Here is a 20,251-nt window from a genome sequence, read left to right as displayed (position 1 = left end):
CCCTCCCGAATGCCTCAATGGCCCCCATGCCCCATAGACTAGACCCCCCTCCCGAATGCCTCAATGGCCCCCATACCCCATAGACTAGACCCCCCTCCTGAATGCCCCAATGGCCCCCATGCCCCATAGACTAGACCCCCTTCCCGAATGCCCCAATGGCCCCCATGCCCCATAGACTAGACCCCCCTCCCGAATGCCTCAATGGCCCCCATGCTCCATAGACTAGACCCCCTTCCCGAATGCCCCAATGGCCCCCATGCCCCATAGACTAGACCCCCCTCCCGAATGCCTCAATGGCCCCCATGCCCCATAGACTAGACCCCCCTCCTGAATGCCCCAATGGCCCCCATGCCCCATAGACTAGACCCCCCTCCCGAATGCCCCAATGACCCCCATGCCCCAATAGACACCCCATCCCGAATGCCCTAATGGGACCCCTCCCGGACGGGGCACCCTCCCCCTGCCCCCCCCACCCGGTGCCCTAGAGCCCGGTTAGCTGGTCCAGGCAGGCCGACTGGTCCCTGTCGGCGCCGCCGCCGCCGGCCTGGTTGCCGGCCTTGCCCCTGCTCCGCCCCCGCCCCGAGGGGTTGCTGCCCGTCATCGTGCCCTCGCCGACGGTGGTGACCTCGAAGAGCTGGGCCATGAAGTTGGGGCCCGAGCTGCGGATCAGCTCCACCCCGGCGAAGGCGTAGAGCACGGGGTTGACGCTGCAGCCCACGAAGGCCAGGGCGGTGACCATGGGCCGCTGCTCCTTGAGCAGGTCGCGCAGCCCCGTGGCCCGGGCCAGCCGGGCGCCGGCCTGCAGCAGGTTGACGGCGTGGTAGGGCAGCCAGAAGAGGCCGAAGGCCACCACGATGGCGGCGATCAGCCGCCCGGTGCGGCTGCGCTCCCGGAAGCGCAGCGTGCGGACCCGGCGCCCCACGGCCAGGTAGCAGGCGCTGATGACGGCGAAGGGGGCCAGGAAGCCCACGGCCGTCTCCAGCCCGTAGTGGAAGACCATGTCGGCCGTGCTGCGGTGGATGGGCTCGCAGATGCTCCGGCACTCGATGCGGCCTATACGCACGTCGCGGTAGTAGGGGGCTGGCAGTGCCATGAGCGCAGCCAGCAGCCACAGCCCCAGCAGAACCTTGACCGCCAAGCCCTTGCGGCGCAGGCGCCCAGCCGCGAATGGCCGGGCCACCGCCACGAAGCGGTCCACGCTCATGAAGGCCATGATGAAGATGCTGGCGTACATGTTGAGGCAGCACAGGTAGTGGAAGACCTTGCAGACGGCCCGGCCGAAGACCCAGTCCTCCGCCACCAGGAAGTGGATCCAGAAGGGGGCGGTCAGCAGCGTGACCCCGTCGGCCACGGCCAGGTTGAGGATCAGCACGCAGGTGACGGTGCGCCGGCGACGGTGCATGCGCAGCAGGATGGTCCACACCACAAAGGCGTTGCCCGGCAAGCCCACCACCAGGGCCAGGCTCAGGATCAGGCTGCCGATGACGGTGGAGGCCTTGGAGCTCAGCAGGTTGTCCACCGTGGTGTTGGAGGCCACGCACGGCGCGCCGGAGTCGTTCTGTGCGGGAGAGGGGGAGAGAGAGAGAGTGAGAGAGAGAGAGACGGTGTAAGGCGTGCGCTGCCTGGGGTTCCCCGCTTCGCAATGCAACTTAGGATAAGGGGTCGGCCATTTAGGACTGAGATGACCTTAGGATAAGGGGTAGGCCATTTAGGACTGAGATGACCTTAGGATAAGGGGTAGGCCATTTAGGAATGAGATGATCTTAGGATAAGGGGTAGGCCATTTAGGACTGAGATGATCTTAGGATAAGGGGTAGGCCATTTAGGACTGAGATGATCTTAGGATAAGGGGTAGGCCATTTAGGACTGAGATGATCTTAGGATAAGGGGTAGGCCATTTAGGACTGAGATGACCTTAGGATAAGGGGTAGGCCATTTAGGACTGAGATGACCTTAGGATAAGGGGTAGGCCATTTAGGACTGAGATGACCTTAGGATAAGGGGTAGGCCATTTAGGATTGAGATGATCTTAGGATAAGGGGTAGGCCATTTAGGACTGAGATGATCTTAGGATAAGGGGTAGGCCATTTAGGACTGAGATGACCTTAGGATAAGGGGTAGGCCATTTAGGACTGAGATGATCTTAGGATAAGGGGTAGGCCATTTGGGACTGAGATGATCTTAGGATAAGGGGTAGGCCATTTAGGACTGAGATGATCTTAGGATAAGGGGTCGGCCATTTAGGACTGAGATGATCTTAGGATAAGGGGTAGGCCATTTAGGACTGAGATGATCTTAGGATAAGGGATAGGCCATTTGGGACTGAGATGAGGAGAAACTTCTTCACTCAGAGAGTTGTTAACCTGTGGAATTCCCTGCTGCAGAGAGTTGTTGATGCCAGTTCATTGGATATATTCAAGAGGGAGTTAGATATGGCCCTTACGGCTAAAGGGATCAAGGGGTATGGAGAGAAAGCAGGAAAGGGGTACTGAGGGAATGATCAGCCATGATCTTATTGAATGGTGGTGCAGGCTCGAAGGGCCGAATGGCCTACTCCTGCACCTATTTTCTATGTTTCTATGCAACGCGACGTGATTAAGGACTAGCCGGTTCAGTAAAGAGACAAAGGCTTGACAACCGCACTGCACATTACCGATGCATTCACTCAGCTCACGACTGCATCATCATCACCATATCATCGGTAGACCCTCGGAATTGCTCCCACTCTAAAAGTGAGTCCTTAGGTGGCTGAACAGTCCCAATACGAGAACCACAGTCCCTGTCACAGGTGGGACAGACAGTGGTTGAGGGAAGGGGTGGGTGAGACTGGTTTGCCGCACGCTCCTTCCGCTGCCTGCGCTTGCTTTCTGCGCGCTCTCGGCGACGAGACTCGAGGTGCTCAGCGCCCTCCCAGATGCACTCCCTCCACTTAGGGGCGGGACTGGTCTTTGGGCCCAGGGACTCCCAGGTGTCGGTGGGGGATGTTGCACTTTATCAAGGGAGGCTTTGAGGGTGGTCCCTTGTAACGTTTCCTCTGCCCACCTTTGGCTCATAAGAACATAAGAATTAGGAACAGGAGCAGGCCATCTAGCCTCTCGAGCCTGCTCCGCCATTCAACAAGATCGCGGCTCGTTGGCCATGAAGGAGTTCCGCGTAGAGCGCTCGCTTTGGGAGTCTCGCGTCGGGTCATGCGGACAATGTATCCCACAACTGCACACCTCATTGTGGATGGCCCAGACCGAACTAGCTGGAGTTTTATTGAGTCTTGTGAACTATTACCAGTTGATAAGAACGCAAGAAATAGGAGCAGGAGTCGGCCATTCGGCCCCTCGAGCCTGCTCCGCCATTTAATACGATCATGGCTGATCTGATCTTGGGCTCAGCTCCACTTCCCTGCCCACGCCCCATAACCCTCAACTCCCTTATCGCTCAAAAATCTTAGCTGCAAGGTGCGTACGGAGTGTGTACGGGATGTGTACAGACACGGGAAGGCATCGCAAAAGCCGTTTTTTAGCGCACAGCGCGCTGAAAAAACGGCATTTCCGATGTGTCCACACATTCTCCGTATCTTGGGAGCAAGGACATTTGCACGGGCAAGATTGCGAGATTTACCCATATCTTGCCCGGCAAATATCCTCAAAATTCTTGCGCCTGATAAAAGCAGACGTATAGCCTACTGTTACAGGCGTAAGGGTTTAAAAAAAAAAATCAAAAATATAATTAAATTAAATTAAAAAAGACACATTTTATTGTTAAAACCCTCCTCACTACAGTAAGTTTAGTTTAAACCATAATTATGAATACTTTTTTTAAAAATCGGAAACGTACTTTTTTATAATACATAAATAACTTTAATTTAAATTAATAAAAATATGTGGTGTATTTTTTCTATTTTTTATTATTGGTTTTGTGTGTTTTGGAGGCTAAGAACATAAGAAATAGGAGCAGGAGTCGGCCATTCGGCCCCTCGAGCCTGCTCCGCCATTCAGTAAGATCATGGCTGATCCGATCATGGACTCAGCTCCACTTCCCCGCCCGCTCCCCATAACCCTTCACTCCCTTATCGCTCAAATATCTGTCTATCTCCACCTTAACTATATTCAATGTCCTGTTTGAAGTCAAAGGGAATCAGGGTGAAAACTCTCCACTGGCTGGAGTCATACCTAGCACAAAGGTAGGTGTTTGTGGTTGTTGGAGGGCAATCATCCCAGACCCAGGACATCGCTGCAGGAGTTCCTCAGGGCAGTGTCCGAGGCCCACCAATCTCTCTGTCTCACTCCCCAACCCTCAATACACGCCCCCCAATTATTACACACTTTCTGTCACACCCCGCCTCTCAATACATGGCCCCCAGTTACATCATCATCATCATAGGCAGCCCCTCGGAATCGAGGAAGACTTGCTCCCCACTCTAACAGTGAGTTCTCAGGTGGCTGAACAGTCCAATACGAGAACCACAGTCCCTGTCACAGGTGGGACAGACAGTGGTTGAGGGAAGGGGAGGGTGGGACTGGTTTGCCGCACGCTCCTTCCGCTGCCTGTGCTTGCTTTCTGCACGCTCTCGGCGACGAGACTCGAGGTGCTCAGCGCCCTCCCGGATGCACTTCCTCCACTTAGGACGGACTGGTCTTTGAGCCAGGGACTCCCAGGTGTCGGTGGGGATGTTGCACTTTATCAGGGGAGGCTTTGAGGGTGGTCCCTTGTAACGTTTTCTCTGCCCACCCTGGGGCTCGCTTGCCGTGTAGGAGTTCCGAGTAGAGCGCTCGCTTTGGGAGTCTCGTGTCTGGGGGCATGCGGACAATGTGGCCCTGCCCAGCGGATCTGGTCGAGTGTGTGGTCAGTGCTTCGATGCTGGGGATGTTGGCCTGGTCGAGGACGCTAACGTTGGTGCGTCTGTCCTCCCAGGGGATTTGCAGGATCTTGCAGAGACATCGTCGGTGATATATCTCCAGCGACTTGAGGTGACTACTGTACAAGGTCCACGTCTCTGAGCCATACAGGAGGGCGGCTATTACTACAGCCCTGTAGACCATGAGCTTGGTGGTGGATTTGAGGGCCTGGTCTTCAAACACACGTTTCCTCAGTTACAACAGTCTCTCTGTCACAGCCTTCACCCTCAATACACGACTCTCCCAGTTATAACACACTCTCTCTGTCACACACCATTCTCAATACAAGGCTCGCACACCTCACACTCCATATAAGGTACTCATTTATAAAGGTTAGTCGGGAATCAGGCAGTGCGGAAATGCAACACAGAGTAAATGGCTTCCGAGTGTCTCTGCAAAAACAAGTAACCACATAGAATCGTGGAAACAGAGAGCTGGCTCCAAGAAGTGGGAGGGTTGGGAAGGAATATTGATCGAACTGACTGTTATAGAACTGGAAACGGATGAAATACTTGAGGGTTCAATTGAGACTCCAATTTTGCTCGTGTAAGAGCGGGAACGTATCAGTGTAAGAGGCATACAGGGGGAGTAATTTGTGAAACGTGTACCAGAGAGCGTTCCTGATTGGTGCCCACGCAGCCCAACGAGGGAGGAAGCAGGGCTGGATGTGATCCTGTGGAAGAAAGTGGGGCACATGTTTCAGTGGAGGAGCACTTGGGGAACAGCGATCACAACATAATTCGGCTTAGGATAGTTGCGGAAAAGGACGAGGGGGGGGGGGCCAATCAAATGTGAAAATACTTAACTGGAGGTGGGTTCATTTCAGTGAGTCGGAAAGGGATCGGGCCCAGGCGGGTCAGAATCGAAGATCAGCAGGTGGAACAGGAATGGAACAATGGTAGGCCTTCAAAGAGGAGCTAGTCGGAGCACAGACTAGACACCTTCCCACGAGGGGCAAAGAAAGTTGTATCAAAAGCGAGAGAACCCCTGGATAGAAACATAGAAAATAGGTGCAGGAGTAGGCCATTCGGCCCTTCGAGCCTGCACCACCATTCAATAAGATCATGGCTGATCATTCCCTCAGTACCCCTTTCCTGCTTTCTCTCCATACCCCTTGATCCCTTTAGCCGTAAGGGCCACATCTAACTCCTTTTTGAATATATCTAACGAATTGGCCTCAACAACTTTCTGTGGTCGAGAATTCCACAGGTTCACAATTCTCTGGGTGAAGAAGTTTCTCCTCATCTCGGTCCTAAATGGCTTACCCCTTATCCTTAGACTGTGACCCCTGGTTCTGGACTTCCCCAACATCGGGAACATTCTTCCTGCATCTAACCTGTCCAATCCTGTCAGAATTTTATATCTTTCTATGAGGTCCCCTCTCATTCTTCTAAATTCCAGTGAATATAAGCCTAGTCGATCCAGTCTTTCTTCATATGTCAATCCTGCCATCCCGGGAATCAGTCTGGTGAACCTTCGCTGCACTCCCTCAATAGCAAGAATGTCCTTCCTCAGATTAGGAGACCAAAACTGTACATAATATTCAAGGTGTGACCTCACCAAGGCCCTGTACAACTGCAGTAAGACCTCCCCGCTCCTATACTCAAATCCTCTCGCTATGAAGGCCAACATGCCATTTGCCTTCTTCACCGCCTGCTGCACCTGCATGCCAACTTTCAATGACTGATGTACCATGACACCCAGGTCTCGTTGCACCTCCCCTTTTCCTCATCTGCCGCCATTCAGATAATTTTCTGCCTTCCTGTTTTTGCCCCCAAAGTGGATAACCTCACATTTATCCACATTATACTGCATCTGACATGCATTTGCCCACTCACCTAACCTGTCCAAGTCACCCTGCAGCCTCTTAGCATCCCCCTCACAGCTCACACCGCCACCCAGCTTAGTGCCGTGACTAAAGATATCGGAATTAAAATGAAAGGGAAAAAGGTGGCTTATGATAAATACCAGGTTCATCATTCTGCAGGGAACCAAGCTGATTCCAAAAAATTATAGAGTTGATCCAAAAAAGGGAATAAAAGCGGCAAAGAGAGCACACGAGATTAGATTAGCGGCTAACATAAACGGAAACCCAAAAGTCTTTTATAAACATATAAATAGTAGAAGGGTAGTCAAAGGAAGGGGGAGGTGCAGTTAAGGACTAAAAAGGAGATCTTCTTCATAGAATCATAAAATCACAGAAATTTACAGCAGGGAAGGAGGCCATCTCGGCCCATCGTGTCCGTGCCGGCCGACCAAGAGCTACCCGGCTTAATCCAACTTTCCTGCTCTGGGTCCGTAGCCCTGTAGGTTACGGCACTTCTGGTGCACATCCAAATATGGTGAGGGTTTCTGCCTCTACCCCCCTTTCAGGCCGTGAGTTCCGCCCCAGACCCCCACCGCCCTCTGGATGAAGACATTTCCCCTCAAATCCCCTCTAAACTTCCCCCCAATGACTTTAAATCTATGCCCCCTGGTTGTTGACCCCTCTGCCCAGGGAAACAGGTCCGTCCTATCCACTCTATCCAGGCCCCTCATCATTTTATACACCTCAATCAGGTCTCCCCTCAGCCTCCTCTGTTCCAAAGAAAACAACCCCAGCCTATCCAATCTTTCCTCATCGCTAAAATTCTCCAGTCCCGGCAACATCCTGGTAAATCTCCTCTGTACCCTCTCCAGTGCAATCACATCCTGGTAAATCTCCTCTGTACCCTCTCCAGTGCAACATCCTGGTAAATCTCCTCTGTACCCTCTCCAGTGCAACATCCTGGTAAATCTCCTCTGTACCCTCTCCAGTGCAATCACATCCTTCCTGTAATGTGGTGACCAGAACTGTGCACGCAGTACTCCAGCTGTGGTCTAACCAGTGTTGTATACAGTTCAAGCATAACCTCCCTGTTCTTTATAGCATGGAAGGCGGCCATTCTGCCCTTCGAGCCCGAGACGACTCTCAGCCAGTCCCGTTCCCCCGCCCTTTCCCCATAACCCTGCGTTTTTTTTTTCCTTCAGGTCCTTATCCAACTCCCTTTTGAAAGCCACGATTGAGTCTGCCTCCACCACCCTCTCAGGCAGCGCATTCCCAGATCCTAACCACTCGCGGCGTAAAACAGTTTTTCCTTACGTCGCCTTTCTGTCAATCACCTTAAATCTGTGTCCCTCTGGTTCCCGACCCTTCCGCCAATGGGAACACACTCTCTCTCTCTCTCTCTCTACCCTGTCCAGACCCCCTCATGATTTTGCACACCGCGATCAAATCTCCTCTCGACCTTCTCTGCTCCAAGGAGAACAACCCCGGCTTCTCCAGTCTATCCCCGTCACTGAAGTCCCTCATCCCGGGAACCATTCTCGTAAATCCCTTCTGCGCCCTCTCTCGGGCCTTCACGTCCTTCCTAAAGTGTGATGCCCAGAATTGGACACGGTAAAGGGAGCAGAGGCGAACAGAGTGGTTTATTTGGGAATTTAGAAAGAGTGGGAGTTTCTGGTAAGTATTGGGTAAGTAAAAGCTGTAAGAAGCGAAAGCTAGTTTAGCATTTTGGTTTAAAGCTAGGACTTTAAAACTGTAGTTAATACAGGTTGCCTGTCAGTCAGCAGTAAATGTTTGTGTTGAAAAGGCATTAATCACAGGAGATCATCATGATAGGCAGCCCCTCGGAATCGAGGAAGACTTGCTTCCACTCGAAAAATGGGTGGCTGAACAGTCCAATACGAGAGCCACAGTCCCTGCCACAGGTGGGACAGACAGTGGTTGAGGGAAGGGGAGGGTGGGACTGGTTTGCCGCACGCTCCTTCCGCTGCCTGCGCTTGCTTTCTGCACGCTCTCGGCGACGAGACTCGAGGCTGTAGTGATACCCGCCCTCCTGTGTGGCTCAGAGACGTGGACCATGTACAGCAGACACCTCAAGTCGCTGGAGAAATACCACCAACGATGTCTCCGCATAGGAGACAGGGCAGCTGAGTCAAGACTTGTAAATTGGGGTTGGCTCGTACGAGTGTAAAAGTCGACACTTTTCCAGAGCACAGAGCGGTCTTAAAGGGAGTGGAGTTAACCAGAGTGGTTTATTTGGGAATGTAGATAGAGTGGGAATTTCTGGTAAGTAGGAGCTGTACATAGTGAAATCTAGCTTAACAGTTTTGGTTCAAAGCTAGAACTTTAAAACTGTAGTTAACAGAAGTTGCCTGCCAGCGGCAGTTAACTGTCAGTCAGCAGTAAATGTTTGTGTTGAAAAGGTGTTAATCACAGGGGATAGGGGAGCTGAGTCAACTCTGGTAAATAGGGTGGAGTTTGTCAGAGTGTAAAAGTCGACAGTTTTTCAGAGCTCAGAGCAGTCTTAAAGGGAGTGGAGTTAAACAGAGTGGTTTATTTGGGAATTTGGAAAGAGTGGGAATTTGGACAAGAGGGGAAAGGGTTGCAACTTTTTGCACACATTATTTGCAGTGCTTTGTGTTACCGGTAGACATTTCATTTCATTACCCATTACTTAAGGAAGTGGCCCTAGAAATAGTGGATGCATTGGTGGTCATTTTCCAACATTCTATAGACGCTGGATCAGTTCCTATAGACTGAAGGGTAGCTAATGTACCCCCACTTTTTAAAAAAGGAGGGAGAGAGAAAACAGGGAATTATAGACCGGTTAGCCTGACATCAGTAGTGGGGAAAATGCTGGAATCAATTATTAAAGATGAAATAGCAGCGCATTTGGAAAGCAGTGACAGGATCGGTCCAAGTCAGCATGGATTTATGAAAGGGAAATCATGCTTGATAAATCTTCTAGAATTTTTTGAGGATGTAACTAGTAGAGTGGACAAGGGAGAACCAGTGGATGTGGTGTATTTGGAATTTCAAAAGGCTTTTGACAAGATCCCACACAAGAGATTGGTGTGCAAAATTAAGGCACATAGTATTGTGGGTAATGTATTGACGTGGATAGAGAATTGGTTGGCAGACAGGAAGCAGAGAGTCGGGATAAACGGGTCCTTTTCAGAATGGCAGGCAGTGACTAGTGGGGTGCCGCAGGGCTCAGTGCTGGGACCCCAGCTATTTACAATATATATTAATGATTTAGACGAAGGAATTGAATGTAATGTCTCCAAGATTGCAGATGACACAAAGCTGGGTGGCAGTGTGAGCTGTGAGGAGGATGCTAAGAGGCTGCAGGGTGACTTGGACAGGTTAGGTGAGTGGGCAAATGCATGGCAGATGCAATATAATGTAGATAAATGTGAGGTTATCCACTTTGTTGTCAAAAACAGGAAGGCAGAATATTATCTGAATGGTGACAGATTAGGAAAAGGGGAGGTGCAACGAGACCTGGGTGTCATGGTACATCAGTCATTGAAAGTTGGCATGCAGGTACAGCAGGCAGTAAAGAAAGCAAATGGCATGTTGGCCTTCATAGTGAGAGGATTTGAGTATAGGAGCAGGGAGGTCTTGCTGCAGTTGTACAGGGCCTTGGTGAGGCCACACCTTGAGTATTGTGCGCAGTTTTGGTCTCCTAATCTGAGGGAAGGACGTGCTTGCTATTGAGGGAGTGCAGCGAAGGTTCACCAGACTGATTCCCGGGATGGCAGGACTGACATATGAGGAGAGACTGGATCGACTGGGCTTGTATTCACTGGAATTTAGAAGGATGAGAGGGGATCTCATAGAAACATATAAAATTCCGACGGGACGGGACAGATTAGATGCAGGAAGAACGTTCCCGATGTTGGGAAAGTCCAGAACCAGGGGTCACAGTCTCAGGATAAGGGGTAAGCCATTTAGGACCGAGATGAGGAGAAACTTCTTCACTCAGAGAGTGGTGAACCTGTGGAATTCTCTACCGCAGAGAGTTGTTGAGGCCAGTTCGTTCGATATATTCAAAAGGGAGTTAGATATGACCCTTACGGCTAAAGGGATCAAGGGGTATGGAGAGAAAGCAGGAAAGGGGTACTGAGGGAATGATCAGCCATGATATTGAATGGTGGTGCAGGCTCGAAGGGCCGAATGGCCTACTCCTGCACCTATTTTCTATGTTTCTCTGTTTCTATTACTTAATCCACATCAATTGAGAAGTCAAGGAACTAAAGTGTAAACTAAGTTACTTAAATACAAATTTAATTACATTCACTCAAATAAACGAGGTTTCCAAACTTGGGCATTGGTTTAAATTAAGAGACGTGGTTTAGGTTAAAAACTGCACATGGACAATCTGGTATTTCGAAACTCGTAAACCTAATTAGTTAAATAAAATGCAGCAGAGAGGGTAGGTGATGTGTTGCAGCATGTGGGAGCTGGTGGACACCAGTGTGATCCATGGCGACCCTGCCTACAGCTCGAGTAACTCCGGCTCCGCGTTGATGAGCTGGAGTTCGAGCTGCAGGCACTGCGACACATCAGGGAAGGGGGGGGGTGAGTTACCCGGACACTGCGTTCCAGGGGGCGGTCACACCACTTAGGTTAAATAATGCAAATTCGATCCGTGGTCAGGGACAGGAGGGTGTGACTACGCGTGAGGAAGGTATGGGGTCCCAGGAGGTGGCGATGCAGCTGCCTTGGCCCTTGCTCTTGTCCAACGGGTTCGAGGCTCTTGCTCCCTGTGTGGACGAGAGCAGGGACTGAGCAAACTGACCACAGCACCGTGGTATGAGGGGGCGGGGGGTGGGGGTGGGTCATTCAAGTTGGCTGTGCAGCCGAGAACATGAGTCCCGAAGGCTGTGTTGCCTGCCCGGTGCCAGGGTTAAGGACATAGAAACATAGAAGCATAGAAAATAGGTGCAGGAGTGGGCCATTCGGCCCTTCGAGCCTGCACCGCCATTCAATGAGTTCATGGCTGAACATGCAACTTCAGTACCCCATTCCTGCTTTCTCGCCATACCCCTTGATCCCCCTAGTAGTAAGGACTTCATCTAACTCCTTTTTGAATATATTTAGTGAATTGGCCTCAACTACTTTCTGTGGTAGGGAATTCCACAGGTTCACCACTCTCTGGGTGAAGAAGTTTCTCCTCATCTCAGTCCTAAATGGCTTACCCCTTATCCTTAGACTGTGACCCCCTGGTTCTGGACTTCCCCAACATTGGGAACATTCTTCCTGCATCTAACCTGTCTAACCCCGTCAGAATTTTAAACGTTTCTCTGAGATCCCCTCTCATTCTTCTGAACTCCAGTGAATACAAGCCCAGTTGATCCAGTCTTTCTTGATAGGTCAGTCCCGCCATCCCGGGAATCAGTCTGGTGAACCTTCGCTGCACTCCCTCAATAGCAAGAATGTCCTTCCTCAAGTTAGGAGACCAAAACTGTACACAATACTCCAGGTGTGGCCTCACCAAGGCCCTGTACAACTGTAGCAATACCTCCCTGCCCCTGTACTCAAATCCCCTTGCTATGAAGGCCAACATGCCATTTGCTTTCTTAACCGCCTGCTGTACCTGCATGCCAACCTTCAATGACTGATGTACCATGACACCCAGGTCTCGTTGCACCTCCCCTTTTCCTCATCTGCCGCCATTCAGATAATATTCTGTCTCTCTGTTTTTACCACCAAAGTGGATAACCTCACATTTATCCACATTATACTGCATCTGCCCTGCATTTGCCCACTCACCTAACCTGTCCGAGTCACTCTGCAGCCTCATAGCATCCTCCTCGCAGCTCACACTGCCACCCAACTTAGTGCCGTCCGCAAATTTGGAGATACTACATTTAATCCCCCCGTCTCCTCAGGGCTGGAGAGGAACTTGGAGTGGGAGGGGGGGAAGACCCAGTTGTCGTGGTCCACGTGGGTACCAACGACATAGATAGGACAAAGAAAAGAGGGATTATGAACAGCTAGGGGCCAAATTAATAAGCAGAACCACAAAGGTAATAATCTCTGGTTTACTACCTGAGTCACGAGCAAATTGGCATCGGGTAAATAAGCTCAGAGAGATGAACGCGTGGCTCCAGGATTGGTGTGGGAGGAAGGGGTTTAGATTCATGGGGCAGTGACAGCAGTACTGGGGTGAGAGAGAGGGAGCTGTTCCGATGGAATGGGCTTCACTTGAACCAGGCTGGGACTAGTGTCCTGGCGATTCGAATAAATCGGGCTGCAGAGAGGGCTGTAAACTGAATAGTTGGGAGGGGGGTTGGGGGTGGGGGGGGGTGTTTAGGGGCGGGGAAATTGAACACGTCAAAGAAAAAGGAGAAGGTTATCAAGCATGGAAAAGCCACAGGCGTAATGATAACCAGAGCGTGACAGGAAGGGATACAACATACAGACGTAAGAGTGCACCATAAATTAGAGTCAGAGGAGCGAAAAATGATAAAAAGACCAATTTAAAAGCTCTTTATCCGAATGCACGCAGCATTCGTAACAAGGTAGATGAGTTAACGGCGCAAGTAGCAATAAAGGGGCCTGGTCTGACAGCCATGACACAGACCTGGTCGCAAGGTGACCAGGAGTGGGAACTAAATATTCAGGGGTACTTGACTATTCTGAAGTTCAGACAGAAAGGAAAAAGAGGTGGGCTAGCTCTGTTCATAAAGGATGAGATGCGTTCGTGGGAAACGACATTGGCTCAGAAGATCAAGATGTCGGATCAGGTTGGGCGGAGATAAGAATTAATAAGGGGAAGGAGACACTGGTGGGATTGGTCTGTAGAGCCCCCAAACAGCAGCTAAACTGTTGGACGGAGTATAAATCACGAAATAATGGAGGCTTGCAATAAAGGAACGGCAATAATCATGGGCGATTTTCATCTTCATATTGATTGGACAAAGCAAATTGGCAAAAGTAGCCTTGAGGAGGAGTTCATAGAGTGTATTCGTAAGAACATAAGAAATAGGAGCAGGAGCCGGCCATTCGGCCCCTCGAGCCTGCTCCGCCATTCAATGGCTAATCCGATCATGGACTCAGCTCCACTTACCCGCCCGCTCCCCATAACCCTTCACTCCCTTATCGCTCAAACATCTGTCTATCTCCGCCTTAAATATATTCAATGACCCAGCCCTCCACAGCTCTCTGGGGCAGAGAATTCCACAGGTTTACGAGAAGAAATTCCCCCTCATCTCCCTTTTGAATGGGCGGCCCCTTATTCTTCCTGCAGCCTGCTGCTTTCCTTGTGACTGTCCGACACACGGGCAATTTTTGTACCGTTTGCAAATGCCTTCATCGTGACCCCCTCCTACGTTTAAGTCGAAATCATTAATATATACTGCAAAAGATAAGGGGGTAAGCCATTTAGGACCGAGATGAGGAGAAACTTCTTCACCCAGAGAGTGGTGAACCTGTGGAATTCTCTACCACAGAAAGTTGTTGAGGCCAATTCACTAAATATATTCAAAAAGGAGTTAGATGTAGTCCTTACTACTCGGGTGATCAAGGGGTATGGCGAGAAAGCAGGAAGGGGGTACTGAAGTTGCATGTTCAGCCATGAACTCATTGAATGGTGGTGCAGGCTCGAAGGGCCGAATGGCCGACTCCTGCAGCTATTTTCTCTGTTTCTATGTTTTCACCCCCTCTGTCTGGGCCTGATTTTGACCCCAGGTCGCCAGAGGCTGAAAGGTCAGTGCCTGACCTCCGCTCTGCCTCTTCCCGATCTCCACTCTGGCACCCGATACACCAACCTCTCTCCCCCCCCCCGCCGAGACACACACGGACCTCCATTCCCCTCCCATTCCGATCGCCACCCCGACAGCCCCTCCCCCCCCCTCTGATCACTACACCATTTCAGAGGGGCAGTTAAGAGTCAACCACAATGCTGGTGGGTCTGGAGTCACTTATAGGCCAGACTGGGCTGTCATATGAGGAGAGACTGGATCGACTGGGCCTGTATTCACTGGAGTTTAGAAGGATGAGCGGGGATCTCATAGAAACATATAAAATTCTGACGGGACGGGACAGGTTAGATGCGGGAAGAATGTTCCCGATGTTGGGGAAGTCCAGAACCAGGGGGTCACAGTCTAAGGATAAGGGGTAAGCCATTTAGGACCGAGATGAGGAGATACTTCTTCACTCAGAGAGTTGTTAACCTGTGGAATTCCCTGCCGCAGAGAGTTGTTGAGGCCAATTCATTGGATATATTCGAGAGGGAGTTAGATGTGGCCCTTACGGCTAAAGGGATCAAGGGTTATGGAGAGAAAGCAGGAAAGGGGTACTGAGGTGAATGATCAGCCATGATCTGATTGAATGGCGGTGCAGGCTCGAAGGGCCGAATGGCCTACTCCTGCACCTATTTTCTGTGTTTCTATGTTTTTAAAAGGCAGGGGACCGAGTACTGAGACCTTTCGAGTCACAAAAAGCTCCCCTCAAACATTACTCAAGCATGTGCACAAATCTTCGAAGGTGGCCGGACAAGTTGAGAAGGCTGTTGAACACAGCGTGTGGGATCCGCGACTTTATAAATGGTGTACGGAAGTGGGGACATTGTGCCGGGCCATTATAAAACACTGGCTAGGCCCCAGCGGGAAGATGCTGGCTAATTCTGGGTGCCAGACGATCGTAATAGCCTTGGAGCGAGTGCAGAGGAGATTTACCGGAGGCGTTGATAATCCCGAAGTTGTTTGGATGGAGCGAGGAAGGAGAATCCAATTCCAGGGGCAGGAGGGTCAGTGAAGCAGAGGGGAGGTGTTTGACAAAAGATCCTGAGACGAAAGGTGGAGAGACTATTTGCAGCAGGTGCTCTAGAATTGTCTGCCTCAAAGAACATTTATTATTTAAATGGAGAAAGATTGCAAAGTGCCGCAGTACAGCGGGACCTGGGGGTTCCTTGTGCATGAAACACAAAAAGTTAGTATGCAGGTACAGCAAGTGATCAGGAAGGCCAATGGAATCTTGGCCTTTATTGCAAAGGGGATGGAGTATAAAAGTTTCTTAAATGATCAGGAGATAAGGGGTTATGGGGAGCGGGCGGGGAAGTGGAGCTGAGTCCATGATCAGATCAGCCAAGATCTTATTGAATGGCGGAGCAGGCTCGAGGGGTCGTATGGCCTACTCCTGCTCCTATTTCTTATGTTCTTATGTTCTTAAAAGCAGGAACGTTTTGCTCCAGTTATACAGGGTATTGGTGAGGCCACACCTGGAGTACTGCGTGCAGTTTTGGTTTCCATATTTACGAAAGGATATACTTTGCTTTGGAGGCAGTTCAGAGAAGGTTCACTCGGTTGATTCCGGAGATGAGGGGGTTGACTTATGAGGAAAGGCTGAGCAGGTTGGGCCTCTACTCATTGGAATTCAGAAGACTGAGAGGTGATCTTATCGAAACGTATCAGATTACGAGGGGGCTCGACAAGGTGGATGCAGAGAGGATGTTTCCATTGATGGGGGAGACTAGAACTAAAGGGAAGGATCTTAGAGTAAGGGGCCGCCCATTTAAAACTGAGATGAGGAGGAATTTCTTCTCTCAGAGGGTTGTAAATCTGTGGAATTCTCTGCCCCAGAGAGCTGTAGAGGCTGGGTCATTGAATATATTTAAGACGGAGATAGACAGTTTCTTAACTGATAAGGGGATAAGGGGGAGCGGGCGGGGAAGTGGAGCTGAGTCCATGATCGGATCAGCCATGATCGTATTAAATGGCGGAGCAGGCTCGAGGGGCCGAATGGCCTACTCCTGCTACGATTTCTTATGTTCTTATGTTAAGGGCAGTGGAAGCTGATTCAATAATAAGCTTCAAATGAGAATTGGATAAAAACTCAAACTAGCAACAGTTTGCAGGGCTGTGGAGACAGAGTAGGGGAGAGGGAGCAACTGGATAGGTCTCTCAAAGAGCCAGCACGGTCAGAATGGGCCAAATGGCCTTCCGTGTCACTATATGATTGTATAAGGCTTTCTCTGTGCTCCACACTCTCAGTATAATAACCCTTAGGTAAAACAGTCTCTCTGTCATACCCCCAGCCTCAGTACAACACTCTCATTAATCAAACTTGCTCTGTTAATCCCACTAGTTGCTTAACCAGTCCGACAACACAGTGGGTAAAAGGGAACGATTCACTCCTGTCTGGTGGGTGTCTCAGTGTCAGCTCCCGTACATGTCCAGCACACATAAGCATATGTACAGTAGACAGGACAGTAGATACCCGCCCTCCTGTATGGCTCAGAGACGTGGACCATGTACAGTAGACACCTCAAGTCGCTGGAGAAATACCACCAACGATGTCCCCGCAAGATCGCGCAAATCCCCCGGGAGGACAGACGCACCAACGTTAGCGTCCTCGACCCGGCCAACATCCCCAGCATCGAAGCACTGACCACACACTCGACCAGCTCCGCTGGGCAGGGCCACATTGTCCGCATGCCCCCAGACACGAGACTCCCAAAGCGAGCGCTCTACTCGGAACTCCTTCACGGCAAGCGAGCCCCAGGTGGGCAGAGGAAACGTTACAAGGGACCACCCTCAAAGCCTCCCCTGATAAAGTGCAACATCCCCACCGACACCTGGGAGTCCCTGGCCCAAAGACCAGTCAGTGGAGGAAGTGCATCCGGGAGGGGCGCTGAGCACCTCGAGTCTCGTCGCCGAGAGCGTGCAGAAAGCAAGCGCAGGCAGCGGAAGGAGCGTGCGGCAAACCAGTCCCACCCTCCCCTTCCCTCAACCACTGTCTGTCCCACCTGTGACAGGGACTGTGGTTCTCGTATTGGACTGTTCACCCACCTGAGGACTCACTTTTAGAGTGGAGGCAAGTCTTCCTCGATTCCGAGGGACTGCCTATGATGATGATGACAGTGCACAGTGGGTAAAAGGGGAACGATTCTCTCCCGTCTGGTACTGCACGGCCCGTGTCTGTCTCAGTATCACCTCGTGTCCAATTATAGTACACAGCACCATTTGGAAGAAGAGCAGGGGGGAGTTCCCCCCGGTGTCCTGGGGGCCAATATTTATCCCTCCATCAACAGAACAAAAAAAAACAGATGATCTGGGCCATTATCACATTTGTGGGAGCTTGCTGAGCGTTGATTGGCTGCCGCGTTTCCCACATTACAACAGCCACTACACTCCAAAAGTACTTCATTGGCTGTAAAGCGCTTTGGGACGTCCGGTGGCCGTGAAAGGCGCTATATAAATCCAAGTCTTTCTTGCTCTCTTTTTTTCTGACATCACCCCGATCGGCCTGGCTCTAGCTTGAAGCTTTTGCCCCCTGATTCTGGGCTCCGCACCTCCCCCCCAGAGGGAATAGTCTATCTCACGCTCTTCCCTTTCAAACGTTCTAAACACTTGGATGAGATCGCCCTTCAACCGTCTAAACTCAAGCGAGCGAACGCAAGACACGTTTATGAAGCCGTTCCCACTGTGCTTTAACCCTCAATGCCCCGGTATCATTCCGGTGAATCTCCAGTTCAACCCACTCTGCCAAGACACCCGTCCTGAGGGGCCCTGAATAGAACTGAACGCAGTTACTGCAGGTGTGGGATCTTGCTGTGCACAAGTTGGCTGCCCACGCTTTGCCCCCATTGCGACGGTGACGAGACTTCAAACGTCATGAAATATCGGCCCCCGCCACAAACTGCGTTCCCTATCCACCGACCCCATCCCTCTCCCCAACTCCTGACTGAGGCTGAACCAGACTGTTCACAACCCAGGTGTCGTATTTGACCCCGAAATGAGCTACCGACCACATATCCGCAGCGTAACCAAAACCGCCTATTTCCATCTCCGTAACATCGCCCGTCTCTGGCCCCCCCCACCCCCCCCGCCTCAGCTCGTCCGCTGCTGAAGCCTTCATCCATGCCTTTGTTGCCTCCAGACTTGACTATTCCAACACACTCCTAGCACATTCTACCTGACGTAAACAGGAGGTGATCCAAAACTCGGCTACCCCGTGTCCTAACTCGCACCGAGTCCCGCTCACTCATCATCCCCTGTGCTCACTGCCCCGTGTCCTAACTCGCACCGAGTCCCGCTCACTCATCACCCCCTGTGATCACTGCCCCGTGTCCTAACTTGCACCGAGTCCCGCTCACCCATCACCCGCTGTGCTCACTGCCCCGTGTCCTAACTCGCACCGAGTCCCGCTCACTCATCATCCCCTGTGCTCACTGCCCCCGTGTCCTAACTCGCACCCAGTCCCGCTCACCCATCACCCCCTGTGCTCACTGCCCCGTGTCCTAACTCGCACCGAGTCCCGCTCACCCATCACCCTCCTGTGCTCACTGCCCCGTGTCCTAACTCGCACCGAGTCTCGCTCACCCATCACCCGCTGTGCTCGCTGCCCCGTGTCCTAACTCGCACCGAGACCCGCTCACCCATCACCCCCTGTGCTCGCTGCCCCGTGTCCTAACTCGCACCAAGTCCCGCTCACCCATCACCCTCCTGTGCTCACTGCCCCGTGTCCTAACTCACACCGAGTCCCGCTCACCCATCACCCCCTGTGCTCGCTGCCCCCGTGTCCTAACTCGCACCCAGTCCCACTCACCCATCACCCCCTGTGCTCGCTGCCCCCGTGTCCTAACTCGCACCCAGTCCCGCTCACCCATCACCCCCTGTGCTCGCTGCCCCCGTGTCCTAACTCACACCCAGTCCCGCTCACCCATCGTCCCCCTGTGCTCGCTGACCTACACTGGCTCCCGGTTAAACAACGTCTCGATTTCAAAATTCTCATCCTTGTTTACAAATCCCTCCATGGCCCCTCGCCCCCTCCCTATCTCTGTAATCTCCTCCAGCCCCACAACCCCCCGAGATGTCTGCACTCCTCTAATTCTACCCTCCTGACCATCCCTGATTATAATCGCTCCACCATCGGTGGCCGTGCCTTCTGTTGCCTGGGCCCCAAGCTCTGGAACTCCCTCGCTAAACCTCTCCGCCTCTCTACCTCTCTCTCCTCCTTCAAGACGCTCCTTAAAACCGACCTCTTTGACCAATCTTTTGACCATCACTTGCCCTAATTTCTCCTTATCTGGCTCGGTGTCAAATATTTTGTCTCATAGTACTGCTGTGAAGCACCTTGGGATGTTTCACTACATTAAAGGCGCTGCATGAATGCAAGTTGTTGTTGTAATTAATTGGCCGCTCTGGGGTTATGAAAGGGGCTGTAGAAATGCCAAATTCTCTCTTTAATTCTGATGTCACTCAGCCCCCCCCCCACCCACTATAGTCTAGCCCCGTCTCCCTCGGCCAGCACACACAGGGTCCCAGGCCCCCTCGCTCCCTGAATGCCTTCAATCGCATCTCGCCGCCCCCCCCCACCCCACCAGCCCTCCCCATGTCCGCCACACAGTCTCCGACCCCCTCCCTCGCTCCTCGACCCCCCCCCCCCCCCTCGATTCGGTACCGGGAGAAATAGCCCGTGCCCACCCGCAGCCGACGCCTCTCGGGAAGTGGACAGGCTGGGGCGGCGATGCAGTCTACAGTCAAAGAGCCGGCAGCTCGGGGCAGGCATCCGCAGAGCCCGGAAGCCCCCCCCGCCTGCCCCCCCC

General features: G+C 51.9%; 1 protein-coding gene across 1 annotated transcript in view; it reads right to left on the bottom strand.

Moving 5' to 3' along the window:
* Nucleotides 1-481: 481 nt before the first annotated feature.
* The window catches only part of ltb4r2b (leukotriene B4 receptor 2b), a 51,859-nt gene continuing 32,089 nt past the window's right edge, over nucleotides 482-20,251 (bottom strand). Inside the window, exon 2 of the mRNA XM_070866733.1 lies at nucleotides 482-1,558. Within this exon, the coding sequence (XP_070722834.1) occupies nucleotides 482-1,558 (1,077 nt within the window). The remainder of the gene's footprint in view (nucleotides 1,559-20,251) is intronic.

Source organism: Pristiophorus japonicus, chromosome 23, assembly GCF_044704955.1.
Source record: "Pristiophorus japonicus isolate sPriJap1 chromosome 23, sPriJap1.hap1, whole genome shotgun sequence".
NCBI lineage: Eukaryota > Metazoa > Chordata > Chondrichthyes > Pristiophoridae > Pristiophorus > Pristiophorus japonicus.
This window is presented reverse-complemented; position numbering and strand designations above follow the sequence as displayed.